This window comes from Eschrichtius robustus, chromosome 9 (genome assembly GCF_028021215.1).
Source record: "Eschrichtius robustus isolate mEscRob2 chromosome 9, mEscRob2.pri, whole genome shotgun sequence".
Taxonomy (NCBI): Eukaryota; Metazoa; Chordata; class Mammalia; order Artiodactyla; family Eschrichtiidae; genus Eschrichtius; species Eschrichtius robustus.
The window spans coordinates 49,740,941-49,756,750 of NC_090832.1; the positions used below are offsets into that span (position 1 = coordinate 49,740,941).

Genomic DNA, 15,810 nt, shown 5'->3' on the forward strand with positions numbered 1-15,810 from the left:
TAGTTGTGGCTCACGGGCTCTAGAGCGCAGGCTCAGTAGTTGTGGTGCCCGGGCTTAGTTCCTCTGTGGCATGTGGGACCTTCCCGGACCAGGGCTCGAACCCGTGTCCCCTGCATTGGCAGGCGGATTCTTAACCACTGCGCCACCAGGGAAGCCCCCTCTGTACATCTTGATTTCAGACTTCTGGCCTCCAGAACTGTGAGAGAATAAATTTCTTCTGTTTTGAGACACTCAGTTTATGGTAATTTGTTACAACAGCGCTAGGAAACTGACACAGGCATCAACCTCTTCCTACACCCTATCAGCAGCAAGTGGGCATCCCTCCCTTAGTCTGGCCTGCATCCTCATCCAGTAGGGAGAGAGGTCTGATTCTTAATCCCATTGCCTCCCATTCCTCTTCTTCAGCTTCCCTGACATGACTCTGTACTGAAGAGACCAGAATCTGTTTCCCCAACAGCCTTTAAGCTTAGACCATCCTTATTAAAAGGAGCTTTGTTCTCAGACTTTAAATCAATCTTTAAGTAAAATGAATATGCCTCCCAGAAGAATAGCAGGTATTTACATGTAAAATCAGATTGGCCAGAGAACTGTTGCTGGTTGAGTGGAAAGAGCAAAGGCAAGGAAGGCCTCTTATACATACTGAGACAATGAACATCTCAGTGGCAGTGGCAACTATAAATTTTCTGTATTTCATAAGCCCTATGACTCTTCCATGAACTGAGAAGGGGGAACTAGTGACTGATATCAACCAAATATGAAGGGAAAAAAAGCAGAGGCGGTAATTTTAACATATAAAATAGAGTGTGACAAAGAGGATAAATGTCTCATTGGGATAATTTGATCTTGATAAATGACACTGATACTTGGCAGTGCAGTCTTTGTTCTCTATTGTCTTAGAGACTGGGGATTAAATCCTATTACTGACTGACTACACAAACTATCCTCCTGGAGCCTCAGTATTTTTATCTGTAAAATGGAGATAATGCATACCTTCCTCACATGGTGGTTATAAGGATTATATATTAGCTAGATTATATAAAATGCCTAGGATTCAGTAAATGTTAGCTCTCATTCTCACTCCACTTACTTGCCAAAATCATCATTCCTTCTTCAAGCCCCCTGCCCTTACTCCCACCGCTTTTTTTCCTCTGCATTTCATCGTGCTTCCCACGTCATATAGAAATGAAAAGTTATTACAGATCTTCCTTGATTTACGATGGGGTTATGTCCCATTAAGCCCATCGTTAAATGGAAAATATTGTTAAGTTGAAAATGCGTTTAATACACCTATCCTACTGAATATCATAGCTTAGCCTGGCCTACCTTAAATATGCTCAGAACACTTACATTTGCCTAGAGTTGGGCAAAATCATCTAATGCAAAGCCTATTTTAACAAAGTGTTCAATATCTCATGTAATTTATTGAACACTGTACTGAAGAGTATTGGTTTCATCTTTTCTTTTTCCACCAGCTCTTTTCCTTCAATATATGAAAAGTTCCTATAATGAGTATCACCTCACACTGGTCAGAATGGCCATCATCAAAAAATCTACAAACAATAAATGCTGGAAGGGTGTGGAGGAAAGGGAACCCTCTTGCACTGTTGGTGGGAATGTAAACTGATACAGCCACTATGGAGAACAGTATGGAGGTTCCTTAAAAAACTAAAAATAGAATTACCATATGATCCAGCAATCCCACTCCTGGGAATATACCTGGAGAAAACCATAATTCAAAAAGATACATGCACCACATGTTCATTGCAGCTATTTACAATAGCCAGGACATGGAAGCAACCTTAATGTCCATCAACGGAGGAATGGATAAAGAAGTTGTGGTACATATATACAATGGAATATTACTCAGCCATAAAAAGGAATGAAATTTTGCCATTTGCAGAGATGTGGATGGACCTAGAGACTGTCATACAGAGTGAAGTAAGTCAGAAAGAGAAAAACAAATATTGTATATTAATGCTTATATGTGGAATCTAGAAAAATGATATAGATGAACTTATTTGCAAAGTGGAAATAGAGACACAGATTTAGAGAACAAATGTATGGATACCAAGGGAGGAAGAGGGGGTGGTATGGATTGGGAGATTGGGATTGACATATATACACTACTATGTATAAAATAGATAACTAATGAGAACTGACTGTATAGCACAGGGGACTCTCCTCAATGCTCTGTTGTGACCTAAATGGGAAGGAAATCCAAAAAAGAGGGGATATATGTATACATATAGCTGATTCACTTTGCTGTATAGCAGAAACACAACACTGTAAAGCAAATATATTCCAATAAAAAATATATATATGAAAAGTTCCTTCCCCTTATTAAACACAAACTAATAACAAAACTCTGAACCTCCCTTGACCATGGTAGCTACAATCCTATCTATCTTTCTCCTTCCTTTTTAGCCAAGCTTCTACTCTTTTTTCATTTAAATTTTATTTACTTACCTTTTGAAAAGGCAGTATTTCATGGATCAAAATTCAGAAAGGTATACAGTACAAATTCTCCCTCCTACCTCCATTTCTCAAGCACAGTTTTCCTTCCCTGAGCAAACGGTTTCTTGTGGTCGTTCTACAGGTAAGTCATGCATACACAAGAAAGTATGTATTTTTTCTTTTGTATAAAAATGTTAGCATATTATGGACACTCTTCTGATTCTTGCTTTTTTTTCCACTTAAAAATATATTGATATCTTGGAGGTCTTTCCATTTCAATACCTAAACAATTTCCTCATTGATCAGGTCTTCTGAAAAGTAGATGCCAAGATGGGATCAGACCTGTAAGACACTTACTGGAGGAAATGCCTGTGAGGAAGAGAAAGGAGGGAGCTGAAGGAGCTGTCAGATCATGATGCTAATCTGCCCCCGTGAAGGAGAGAGGGAAGGAAGGAGGGTTGGGTAGGCAGTGACTCAGACTGCAACAGAGTTCGAAGAAAGTGCCAGATAGGCTTATGCCTGAGGAGTCCTTAAGCTCAACTCACCTGTCAGAGGAACTCTGCATCTTGCAGGAATGGACCTGCCTATGCAGCACTCCCAGCATCCTGCTATGGTCAGTCATAGGCTAGGAGCAACCGTTGGGGACTGTGGCCTCATTGCAAATGCAGTAGTAGATCCAGAGCTTAGCAACTGGGGCTTTCTTGCAAGGAGGAGATCTGAGAGGCATATTTCTTAGCTTTTGCATTATTTTTAGGGCTGCATAATAATCCATTGGTGCATGTGCCATAATTTATTTATCCAGTCCTTTTCTAATGAACACTTTTGTTGTTTCCCAGTCCTTTCCTAGTAGAAACAATGCTCAATGAATAACCTTAAGTTATATCATCTTGCACACATGGGGAACTCCACAAACTGGGCTCCTGGGGAAGCAGACCTTGATATGGAGATTAACATGTAATCAGTTTATTACAGAATGTTGATGGGATCAATACTTGTGGAAGGAAAAGGAAGAAAGCAGGATGGGGGAGATTGAGAACATTCTCAGTGACGGCCTGAGTCAGCCCAACAGGGAGTTCTGAAGATAGGATCAGAGTTGTCCTGAAGTGGGGTGAGAGGTCTGGGCCTTTATATCCCTGCATTAATCAGTCATTGGATGTAAGGTGCTCCAGGAAAATGGTGAGGTGAGGTGAGATGAGGCGGCTCTTTAGACAAGGCAATTCCTGAAGAGGGCTGACAGCTGAAGGCTGTTTGCGGCAGCACTCCCAGCAGCTTGGGGGAATAGTACATCCCTTAGTCCTGAAGGGGGGTGTGTCTAGGAAGGCTTATCAGAGCATCCGCCACAAGGAGTATAATTGTAGGATACTATTATGTAATTTTGATAGATATTGCCAAACCAAAATCTAATGTATGTGTTGGTACATATTTTGTGAATATATACTTCCACTGGCAATGCAGGAGAATGTCTGTTTCCCCCATCCTTGGTAACAACGGTGTGGTCAAACTTTTTTTTTTTTTTAAAGATTTATTTCTATTTACTTTTGGCTGCCTCGGTCTTCGTTGGGGTGTGCGGGCTTTCTCTAGTTGCGGTGAGCGGAGACTACTCTTCCTTGCCGTGCGCAGGCTTCTCATTGCGGTGGCTTCTCTTGTTGCAGAGCACGGGCTCTAGGTGCGCAGGCTTCATAGTTGTGGCACGCATGCTCAGTAGTTGTGGCTCGTGGGCTCTAGACTGCAGGCTCAGTAGTTGTGGCACACATGCTTAGTTGCTCCACGGCATGTGGGATCTTCCTGGACCAGGGATTGAACCCGTGTCCCCTACATTGACGGGCGGATTCTTAACCACTGCACCAGCAGGGAAGTCCAGAAGTATTTTTTTTTGAATATACAATATCGATTACTTCTTGGCTCAAAAGTCTTCAATGGCTTTTTATTGCCTATAGACTGAGGAAATCTAAAGCTTCTGCTTGACATATATAGGTCTTCATATTCTGACCTCTGCTTATCTCTCCAGTCTCTTCTTAGCCATCATCTATTTCCTGCCTTAATCTGTAATGTTCAAGCTATTTGCATTTGTCAGAATATATCAGGTTCTGTCAATGATATATACACATGCCATTCTGCCAGAAATAATTCTTTGCTACTTCCCCACGTGTCCTTCAAATAAGATTATTTAAATTTTGGCTGAAAACTACCCCCTTAATGACGCCTACCCGGACTCTTCTGGAAGTCCTCCTATTCTATTATTGCTCTTTGTACCCACATAGTTTTTAATTTGTTCGCATGTTTATTTTTTCAATACATTTTAGTCCCTGATGGAAAAGACCAATTTTCATCTGGTATCTCCAGCACTTATCATAGTGCCTGGAAATAACAGAAACTCGGATACTTCATGATTTACTTCAAGATCTGAGGAAGTTTCCCAGGAAACATTGTTGTAGTAAGTAAACAATTCCCCCCACCCCACCCCCACGCCTCTCTCTAGTTTTCCAGGTTTCTTCCAAAACCTAGCAGGCGGGTCACTACTATTAACTTTCCTTACCACTTCAGGTAGAATTGACTATTTCCTGCTCTATGCTCCCACTGAATGTGGTATGTAAGTCCCATCCCAGCACCAACCATGTTTAAGATTGCATCCCAAGCATTTGCTATGTTTTATGCACGCAATAATGAATCAACGTTCACCTTGATAAAGGAGACTTTCTTAAACATTCTAGGACAACGTCACCATTATGCATAAACCGTAAAAATTCCTTTACAATCCAACCCAAATGATTGTTTTCAAAACGCTGCGTTCTGCAGGCACCTTAATTGTCTTTAGACAGATGGCCAAAAGCTTGGCTGTGGGAATCACATATGGTAAGAGGAGACCATGACTAGAGCGCCAAGAAAAGGATGATTGGCCGACTAGGGCGCAGAAGTTACATGTTCTCTGGCCGATGCTAGAAGTAGGAAACCGCTGAATGTTCAGCTTTTGAAATACGGTTTTTGCATCGTAAAGAAAAAAGATTATCCTATCAGGAAGAACCTAGCACATGCAATTACCAATCAAGAGTCGGAAAGAAGCCAAAGCCTGGGGATACCCACGCACCAACGAGGACGTCATTCTCTCTTCTCCGCCAATGAGCGGCTGGATGGGGGCGGGGTAAGAGGCGGGACAATTGCTACAAAAAAACAAACAACAATCTTCAGTACAACTGCCCTAACCACAGTCCTCCCCTCGTAAACCGCTGGAGCAAGCTGCTGGGCAAGGCGCTTGTTAAACACTTTCCACTCTCCTTCTCGCACGGGGGCAATTATAATAGAGTACCTTCCTTGCACCAGAAGAAGCGCCTTCTTCCCACCAGCTCCCACAGACTCACAGAAAGCACACTGCAACTTTGAGCTTTCTACCTTCACAAGAACTGGTGGTAGTCCAACGCTACCTGAGGGCGGGGCGGTCTCAGTGCGCAGGCGTGCACGCCTTGTGAAGGTGGGGCTGTAGTGGCCCACGGCAGCCTGGGAGTTGTATTTCCTTCAGCCGCAAAACTCAAACCATGCCTGAGGCCTGAGGAACTACATTTCCCAGGAGTCTCCGCGATCTCGGGGCGGGCGGGCTGGTTCGTTAATGAGCTCGAGGAAGCCGCGGCGCGGCCCACCAGGTTCCAAAACAAGGAAATGAAGGGGGGAGGCGGGACTGGGGGTTCCTGCGGGAGCCGCCGCCGCCGCCGCTGCCGCGGAGGAGGAGGAGGTGGAGGAGGTGGTTGCCGCGGCCGCCGAGGAGTCCCTTGCTGAAGGCGGATCGCGGGGCGGCGGGCGACGCGCGCGCGCGCCCGAGAGGTGGCCCGAGAAGTGGAGCGGCGGTCGCGGGGGGAGGAGGAGGAGGGACTGAGCGGCGGCGGCCCCCGCGTTCCGGTGCCTCTATGGGGAAAGCAGACAATGGATTATGATTTCAAGGCGAAGCTGGCGGCGGAGCGGGAGCGGGTGGAGGATTTGTTTGAGTACGAAGGGTGCAAAGTGGGACGCGGCACCTACGGGCACGTCTACAAGGCGAGGCGAAAAGATGGGTAAGAGCAGGGGCGGGGGAGTAGGCTTGCTCGGGTCCTAGCTCTGCCCGAGACCGCGCGGGATGGGTGGGTCGGAGCCGGGTCGGGCCGTGCCCGGGGGGCGAGGCGGAGGTGGTCGCGGGGCCGCGTCCCGGGGCAGACTCTGAGGGACGTGGGTTCTGCTCGCCCCCCGCGCGGCCCCGTCGCACCCCTTGAACTCCCGCGGCGCAGCCCGGTCGGGGGGCGTAGGTCCGGTCCTGCGGGGCGCCCTCCGCGTGCATGGAGCTGGCGGCGGGACTCGAGTTGGGACCTCGGTGGGAGGTGGAGTTTGTGGGTGTCTGGTCTCCAGGGGAGACGCGGAGGGCTGGGAGAGCTCCGCCGAGGAGTTGCCGCTCCGGCCTTGGGCTGGTGACGGTCGTGGTGGAACTTCCAATCGGCTGAGCGCCTCCCGGGGGCGGCGGTTTGAAACCTAGCCGAGGAGTCCGTCGGACTGCCGTGCGTCTGGGTCCTCGCCAGCCTCACGGGTCTGAGCTGTTGGGCACCTTCGCCCTTGGGGCCAGCCAACCCGATGGCCCCTCCGCGCAGTCCCTCAATCCCAGTCGTATACCCGGCCACTTCTCCACGCCGCTTCGCCTGCCTCTGATTTCGATTTCTCACGTTCTCAATTCCGCACCTTTCCTCGAATGTAGGACCTTCTGAGAGATTAACCGCGTTTTGCTCGCAGAACTTCAGAGTTCGCTCTGGTAACTCATTTCCCCGCACCTTGGGTATTCTTAGGTCCTCCATTCCATCCTCTGCCAAATGACTGCGTGCTGAGGTTTATGGGGCACCTAGATTATCCAGAAAGGAATTCGAGTAACACAGAGCTGGGCCTGAACCTTTGTTTTCCTGGGAGTTGAGGGAGAATCGTAGGAACCCCTTAGGAAGCCCTTACTGATTGTTCTCGTAGGAGGAGAGCTGGACGTGGTATTGAGAATGCCTATCCTTCGTACTGGAGGGCACACGGCTCGTACTCCAGGACAGGTGGAACCAGTTCTCTGCCTGCGAAGGGTGGGTTAAAACCATTCGTCACCTCAGGGCCCATCCTGGCAGGAGTTCCCCTTCCCCGGAGTTGGGGAGCCCGGGAACGTCTGCCTATCCCGCTTAAACTTTAAAGACGATCAAACTATTTGGATGAGAGTTTTTAGGATCGTAGCGAAACATTTCTGAATGAACTGAATATCAGCCACAGTGACATTAGTAAGACCTGAAGTGCTGCTTATCGTTCTGCACACTCTCTGGGTTGATTGATGAACTCTAGGATCAAAGTAGGTAGGGGGGTTTGTGTATGTGTGCGCGCGCGCGTGCGCTTGCTTGCTAATTTTATACAGGGAAGGAGCAAGCACAACTTTATAAACCTTTATCATAAAGTATGGTGAAAACTACAAGGTACTTTACAAGTGTAAAGGATTATTATTATTGCAAATAATTTTTTCTCTTGTAAGTGAACGGGCCCCATAGTACTCAGTTGTTTGTAAACTTTTCTCATAATTCCTTAGTTAATTGCCAGGTGTCCTTGGATGAGTGTCTTGGAATGTGAAGTACTATAATTAACTTGTGTTTTGTTTTTGGAATATCCACTCTACTTGTTATACTGGTGTTCCTGTGAGAATCTTATCAGATATATTTGGGGAAAGCACATCTAGCTTTCCTATTTCGGCACTAGCATTACAAAACAAATCAGAGGTGCTGTTTTTCATACTCCTCATGCTAACTTTATAATATATTTGGACTGGAATTTTAAAAATGTATTTTAATTTTGTTTTTAAAAAAAGCTTTTTTTTTTTTTTTTTTTTTTTAGCAAGCAGCTTTTAAGAAAAGTTAAATTCTGCTTCTGAATTGTATTTGAATAGCACGGTCTACAAAAAAGAACAGATAATTTAATTCCCGCTTATATTTGTTCTTTTTGAATATTTTCCCCTCTAATAAAATTCTTGATTTGAATACACTTCCTTCTTGAGTGAAATTTGTTTAATTAGAATTAATAAAGCTTCTTTAGTAGAGTAAGATCAGTTTGTATATCTTCAAAATACATGCTTTTAAAAAAAACTTTCAGGATCTGAAAGCATTATTTTAAATCACTAAATTACATGTAAGAAAAATCGGTATAAAGGTTCTTTTTCTTGGACCAAGAGTCTAGTTGAGATTTAAGGCTTTATAGTAAACACCCACATTTCTTGTGGGTTGGTAGCAGGATTAGTTTTATGTTCATTGATACCGGCGATTTGAAAGAACAGAAAGTTTTTAGTGATGGTTCTAAGCTGATACAGATTCGCATAGTAAAGGATTTTACACTCTGATCATGGTAAATTACAGTATAGCTCTTTCCAGAATTTATTTTGGTTAACTCAGAAAGATGTATAATGCTATTTTAGGGAGCAAGAGAGAAATCACGTGAGTACCTTAAAGAGGAACTATTCTGGTGTATGTAATGTAGCATATAACCCCAAAATTGTTCAGGTCTCTAGAAGAAACACTGGAAGAAGTAATGTAACATAAAACATCATTAGAAAAGCCTCTGCTTATAGTTTAATACTAGAGTTTACAGAACCTTAGAATGTTGTTTCCCTTGAAATATGACTTTAACTTAGGCTGTATTAATTATGCTACATAAATTTATAATGGACTGGAAATGCAAGATTTACATCTGGGTTTTTCACCTTTAATAAAAATGTTATTTGTTCCATCTTTTTGTTTTGAAGGAAGGGGGTCTTTTGACCCAACTATCCTTTTTTTTTTTAAAAAAAAATCAGGCTTAGAAGTTATTCTTGAAGAGAAACCAGTTTAGAATATTTCTAGACTTTTTATGAGCAAGAATTTGTAATACAGTTTTCAGCATTAGGAAAAAGTCACGTAACAGTATGGTTACAAACCTCAAGACCATATTTATCAAGTTTGAAACACTTCTTGTTTTGATTGATAAAGGACTATTGTTAAAAAGTTCTTTTGTGAATAAGAGGTTCAGGCAAACATGATTCCATAGACTAGTGTTATGTCTGAAAACTGTTGTACCCAACAATATTACCATTGAACTTTGCAACATTCATTTCGTCTTTTGAACCACTCCAATAAAAGAATGCTGCTTTTTGGAGTTATTTTGAAATATAGCAATTGAAAGTGAAATGGCTGACAGAGTTATCTTACTGAGTTTCAGTTTTGCCTTAGGGTTTCAGATGAGAAGTAGTTGGTAACTACATGTCTTAATGTCTGTCATGAATCCTTCACAATAAATGTAGTATGTTTTTAACGGGTTTTTCACATTTTGTTCGTAGTTAAAATAGGTAATTGTATTTGCATTTTTTTGGAGACCTCCCAAAGATTAAAGATGTATCCCTATGATCATAGTATTTTAGAGCTTTCAAGAGTTTCAGATCATCTAGTCTAATTTCTTCTTTTTACAAATTAGAAAACCAGAGCTTTTAGAAGTTGTCATGCCCATAGTCTTGGCAAAGACAAGCCTGTAATCCAGATCTCTTGACTCTTGAGCTCTTGTATTTCCTAATGTGTTTTCCCTCCTAATACCTTGGGAGAAAAAACAAAAAAGACCACATTGCTTCCACTTTTGACAATCTTATTGTATAAACTTCTTCCATGCAAAGGATACTACATCTGTACCGAAAAATATGGAAAAGGGAAAGTATCACATATGAGGGGCATTTTAAAAACGTAGGAGTTCAGGCCTGGAGATTCTACCACATGCAGTTGCTTCTCTTCATCTGGTTTCTCTTCATCTTCAGTCTCATTACTTTTGGCCATCATCTCTGATTTGCATAATAGCCGAATTGGTCTCTGCCATTAGTCTTGCCTCACTGTAGTCCAAGATCCAAGTTGCTGCCAGTGTTACAAAATAAAATCAATCATGTCATATCTCTTCTTGTAAAGCTGTAGATTCTCTGTGGCTCATACGGTTACATCAGATCTTAATTCCCTAGTTTGGCGTGTAAAGCCATTTGCATTTGGATCTTAAAGTCTTTAGTCTTTACAGCCTTTACGCCTGCCACCACCTCCCTCCTTTTTTCCCAGTGTGTTCAAGCCATATGCTTCTGTAGCATTCAACTGCTCATTTTTTCCCTAAGATTTGCTAAGTCCTTTTCATGTCTCATTTTCTTTTTCTGCACTCAAACCAGAATGGTGTTGGTCTGCCATTCCTCTCTCTTCCTTCCCCCTCCCACAAACCTGGGAAACTCCTGCTCCCACTTCAATACCCAGTTCAGATAGCTTTTCTTCTAGAAGTCTTCCCTTAGTTACCCAGTGTACTCATTATCTGTGCTTCTGCCCTTCTCGGTCTTATGTGTATAATATCGCTGTGATACTAGTCTGCGCCATAAACTATTAACTACAAACGGATCATCATCATCCTGTTTCCAGCAACTTGTACAGGGTTGGGTATGTAAGCACACTCAAAAATTGTATTAAATTTTTAAAAAAATGCCCTAAATTGGAAAACATATATATATTTTTTCTGTTCTGGTAAACATACTTAACTGGTGTTTTCAGTAATTGTTTTGAAAGCCTGAAATATGGGGATGCTACATGTAGCATGCAGTTCAATGTAAATATGTAACATTAACTAGGTCTAGTGTAATTTTTTCTGTAAGAAATAATGTGCTGCTTTCCAAGACAGTTGATACATTTCTTTTAATAGTTTGATAAGTAACATGGGTAATTTTTTGAATTATTAAGCACTTTTTTTTCCTCTTAGGCCAGTTCTTCTAAAATTGCTAGACTGTAGTAATCTGTCTTCTCTGCTTTTACTAGCGATGTTATAGAGATGCTTAGAAAACGTCAGCATTCAAACATATTTTAGGAAATTTTTTGGTATTATGGATTCATGTTAAAAAAAACTAAATACTTTTATCACTTAGTAAATCAAGTGGACATCAGCTTGTTTAATTGGTTCTTTATGCACTGCAAGCCTTCAAAACTTTGTTTTTGGGGCCCAGGGGAATGTTCTTTTCAATGAAATCTGATTGTCTAGAGCACTGGCTGACAAACTTTTTCTGGAAAGAGGCAGAAACGAAATATTTCAGGTTTTGTGGGCCATACCTACCATCTATGTCACAATTACTTGAATCTGTCATAGTAGTGCCAAAGTATCCACAGACAATGTATAAATGAATACAAATTAGAATGTGTTCCAGGAGGAAAAAAAAAAAAAGGTGGTGGGCTGTATTTGGCTCACAGGCTTTAGTTTGCCAGCCCTTAGTCTAGAGCAGTGATGTCCAGTCGGACTTTCTGCAATGATGAAAATGCATCTGTGCTGTCCAGTATGGCAGCCACTAGCCACATGTGGCTCAAGAAATGCAGTTAGTGTGACCGAGAAACTGGCTAGTAGCTATGATATTGGACTTCTCAGGTTTAGAGTTTTTTGGAACAAGTGGCTTAGCAACACAATTCGTAAATCCATGAAGTGACCTTTTAATAAAAATGTATAAATGATGGTGTGGACAAATGAAATAGGAAAGTTTGTATTTTTTCTTTCATGTAATAGGAGAAAATTTGAGGCTGAAATAGTTTGATAAAGCAAACTAATACTTGAACTGAAAAGCTGTCAATTTGTGAATGGAATCAATCAAGGTTATTTGATTACTTTTCAAAAAATATTTCATTTTACAAAAAGAGCATATGTGTTTAGTAAGTAGTAAATGTGTGTGCATAAAAAAGCTTATATAATCTGGTTGCCACCCTCCATGTTTTGCCAAATCTGTAATTTGTGATACATTCAATGTGTTTGTTCCGAGTATTCTGATGCTTCAATAAATTCTTCAATGGCAAAAAAAAAAAAAAAAAAAAAAGATTATACAATGTACTGTAAGCCTTCCCTTTCCCAGTCACCCTTTTCCTTTTCTAGAGGCAACCATTCTTGGTTTTCCTTTTTAGAGAGATTTTCTCAGGGGTGTGTGTGTTTAATGATAAATGGTAGTGTGCTGTACTGTTCCTGCTGTATATTTTTTAACCTTGTATATAACCTTGAAGATCATTACATATCTTATGTACAGAGATGCCTAGTTCCTTATAATAGTTTCATTATATTACATTGTATTGACTTACATAATTTATTTAACTATCCCTCTTCACTTGATCTTAGCCAAAAGGCCGAGAAGCGATTAACTATCCCTCTTGATGGACATTTAGGCTGTCTCCAGTCTTTTGCTAGTACACTGTGGTGAATATCCTTAGTAGGTACAGTATTTTGTGCATATTAGTATCGCTGTAAGTTAAGTTTCTAAAAGCTGCTTACTTTTGGAAGTAATGCCTTGAAATGATCTGCAAATATGGTGATGTACCCGATATAAATCTCTAAAGACTGGAGACAGGAGGGCTGAGAATAAGGAAGAGAAATGTTAAGGCTTTAAAAATAGTAATTACTAATACATACAAAATGAGTTCTAAATTATTAGTTTGCATAGGAAATGCAAGTTACTGTTTTAGCAGCATGGGAAAGACATGTCAGTTTTAGATAGGAAAAAAGTAGATCAATGGAAAGCGTTTGTTTTTTTAGTACAATGGATGTCAATATTGATGAATTAAGAATTTTTACTTTTGTGTACTATATTTTTGAACTGGATATACTGGATAAAAAGTTAATATGTGATGTTAAATTGTGTGTTTTGCAAAATTCTGAAGTAGTATAGGGTGGGTTAGACATCAGTATAGAAGGCTTGAAGGCAATATATTGCAATTTGGAATTTTCTTGGTGGTAAATGATTAGACTAAGAGTATTCGACTAATGTGTTTTTAAAGATCAACTTGTTTGTTATCTTGTGATATTGTGACTATATAATTTAGTGCAGCTTTGGATTCCAAAATTAAAGGACACTTTGAACATTTTGAATTACCAGCATGACTATTTCCTTGAAAACAGGTAGTTTTTAAGGTCTAGAACCATAAAGAGGTAGCTAACAGAGCTATTTAAAGATTTTTGTCCATTTATAAATAGCTGATAGTCCAACACTTCCTGTAATAGCCATTTTGAGCATGCATTGTTCAGGATAAAAGAGAATCTCGAGAGAGAGGACAGGATGTAATTCAAGATACAAGCGTGCAGCAGTAGTTTTTTATTGAGGGTGTGAGTTCTTATACAGAAGTGGGTGATGGATCAAAGAGAAATAACCTGTAAAGTCCTCAAATAATTTATGTCCTTATAAAATATCTTTAATTTCTAATAGAGTCAGCCTTTCTAAAGGAAAAATATACCCTCCTTACACAGGCTTTGAACTTGTATATTTTCTATTTAAAAATATTATTTCAGTGAGACTTTGTGGTTGATCTCAGTTACTAAGATGAATGTGGTCAGCATATGGATTTAATTACCAGGTAGGCCAGCTAACTTTGTTTTGTTCTGTGATCACAGACCAAAGCCCTGTCATGGCAAACTTTTGCAGATATCTATAGATATTTCAATTGGACAGAAAGGTAAGTCTATGGCTGCTGGAAAAATAAGGTAAAACTTTGGCTTCATAGGTGGGTTAGTTGCATCTTTCTGTAGAAAAGTTATTTCAGTTATGATTGTTAAATAAGCTCATTGGTGAGAGACCTAAGCAGTTTGAGGCACAAACTATTGTTGCTTTTTACAAAAGTTAGTTTCCTTTTCCCCTTTCCCTTTTACAATTATATTTGCATTTTTAAAAAATTAATTAAGTAACTTATTTTTGGCTGCATTGGGTCTTTGTTGCTGTGTGCGGGCTTTCTCTAGTTGCAGCGAGCGGGGGCTACTCTTCCTTGCGGTGCGTGGGCTTCTCACTGCGGTGGCTTCTCTTGTTGCAGAGCATGAGCTCTAGGCATGCAGGCTTCAGTAGTTGTGACATGCGGGCTTAGTAGTTGTAGCTCGCGGGTTCTAGAGCGCAGGCTCAGTAGTTGTGGCACATGGGCTTAGTTGCTCCGCGGCATGTGGGATCTTCCCGGACCAGGGATTGAACCCGTGTCCCCTGTATTGGCAGGTGGATTCTTAACCACTGCGGCACCAGGGAAGTCCCTAATTATATTTGCATTTTAAGAGTGACTTGAACCTGAGTGAATCCTATTGTTTTGGATTTTGGTGCAAATTAAAAAACTGTTTGTGACCTTCCTTCCTTCTGGAAATTTATATGTAATTTGAGCTTGTGTAATATAAAAAACCAAAGTTCTATTAACTAAGTTCTCAGCAATCTTTTCATCTTTATAGTATATTTGTATCAAAGTGGAACTATTTTTATTTTTATGCTATCAATATTTATCAAATTGGACTTCCCTGGTGTCACAGTGGTTAAGAATCCGCCTGCCAAGGCAGGGGACATAGGTTCGATCCCTGGTCCGGGAAGAGACCACATGCCGCAGAGCAACTAAGTCCGTGCGCTACAACTAATGAGCCTGCACTCTAGAGCCCGCGAGCCACAACTACTGAGCCATCGTGCCACAACTACTGAAGCCGGTGCTCCCAGAGCCCGTGCTCCGCCACAAGAGAAGCCACCGCAATGAAGAGTAGCCCCTGCTCGCCAAAACTAGAGAAAGCCTGCGTGCAGCAATGAAGACCCAATGCAGCCGTAAATAAATAAATAGATAGATAGATAAATAAATAAATTAATAGTTGCACATGATTAAAAAACTCCAACAGTATTTCCTTCTCACTGTCCACTCCCAAGCCGCCTTCACTTCTCAGAGATAACCAGTGTTAACTGTTTCCGTTTTAAGTTTTGCTGCTGCTTATCATTATAACTTTAAGTAGCATATGTATAATTCTGTCTTGATTTATCAACTTTAGGCAGTTTCTGTTGACTTTCCATCAGAAAAGCTGAGCAATTTTGTGAGATTTCACTATCCCCTGTTTTCCTTTTTCCCATCTCAACCTTCAAATTTATTACCTTTGTTATTTAAATTTTTTTTGTGGTGAATACTTTTATGACTTTAAACTATAAACTTAAATTTCTTTTTCTTGGTTTGTCGATTCAGATATTATCTGTGGTCTTCCTCGTGTGAATGTTAAGGGAAGTAACAAATTTTTTTCCTGTTCTTTTTCTCCATCTCCTGATTTTTAGAGTATAATTTTTATAGCTTTCTAGTTTATCCATAGCTTTTTGTCTATGGATTGATTTAAAAAAGTGAACACTGGAAACCATTCAGCAGCTTTAAAATATTATGATTATGAAATTACTTATTGCTGAATGAATTAGTATATTGAGACCCATAGAGAAGGAAATGTAGGCTTGTGTACCAAATAAGTGCTGCTTGAAACAGTCCTCCAGGTATTAATGTCCAATGGATCTTCTGTATTTTGCCCTTTTTTCAAGTCTTCTGGGTCATACTCAGCTAGCAGTTTTTC

At 41.0% G+C, this 15,810-nt stretch overlaps 1 protein-coding gene across 3 annotated transcripts in view; it reads left to right on the forward strand.

Moving 5' to 3' along the window:
• The first annotated feature begins 6,145 nt into the window (after positions 1–6,145).
• CDK19 (cyclin dependent kinase 19) overlaps positions 6,146–15,810 on the forward strand; it is a 184,934-nt gene continuing 175,269 nt past the window's right edge. For 2 of the 3 annotated variants that reach the window (XM_068551273.1, XM_068551275.1), the window contains exon 1: positions 6,146–6,494. In XM_068551273.1, the coding sequence (XP_068407374.1) occupies positions 6,367–6,494 (128 nt within the window). In that variant the 5' untranslated portion in view covers positions 6,146–6,366. The remainder of the gene's footprint in view (positions 6,495–15,810) is intronic. The other variant, XM_068551276.1, reaches the window with a different exon arrangement.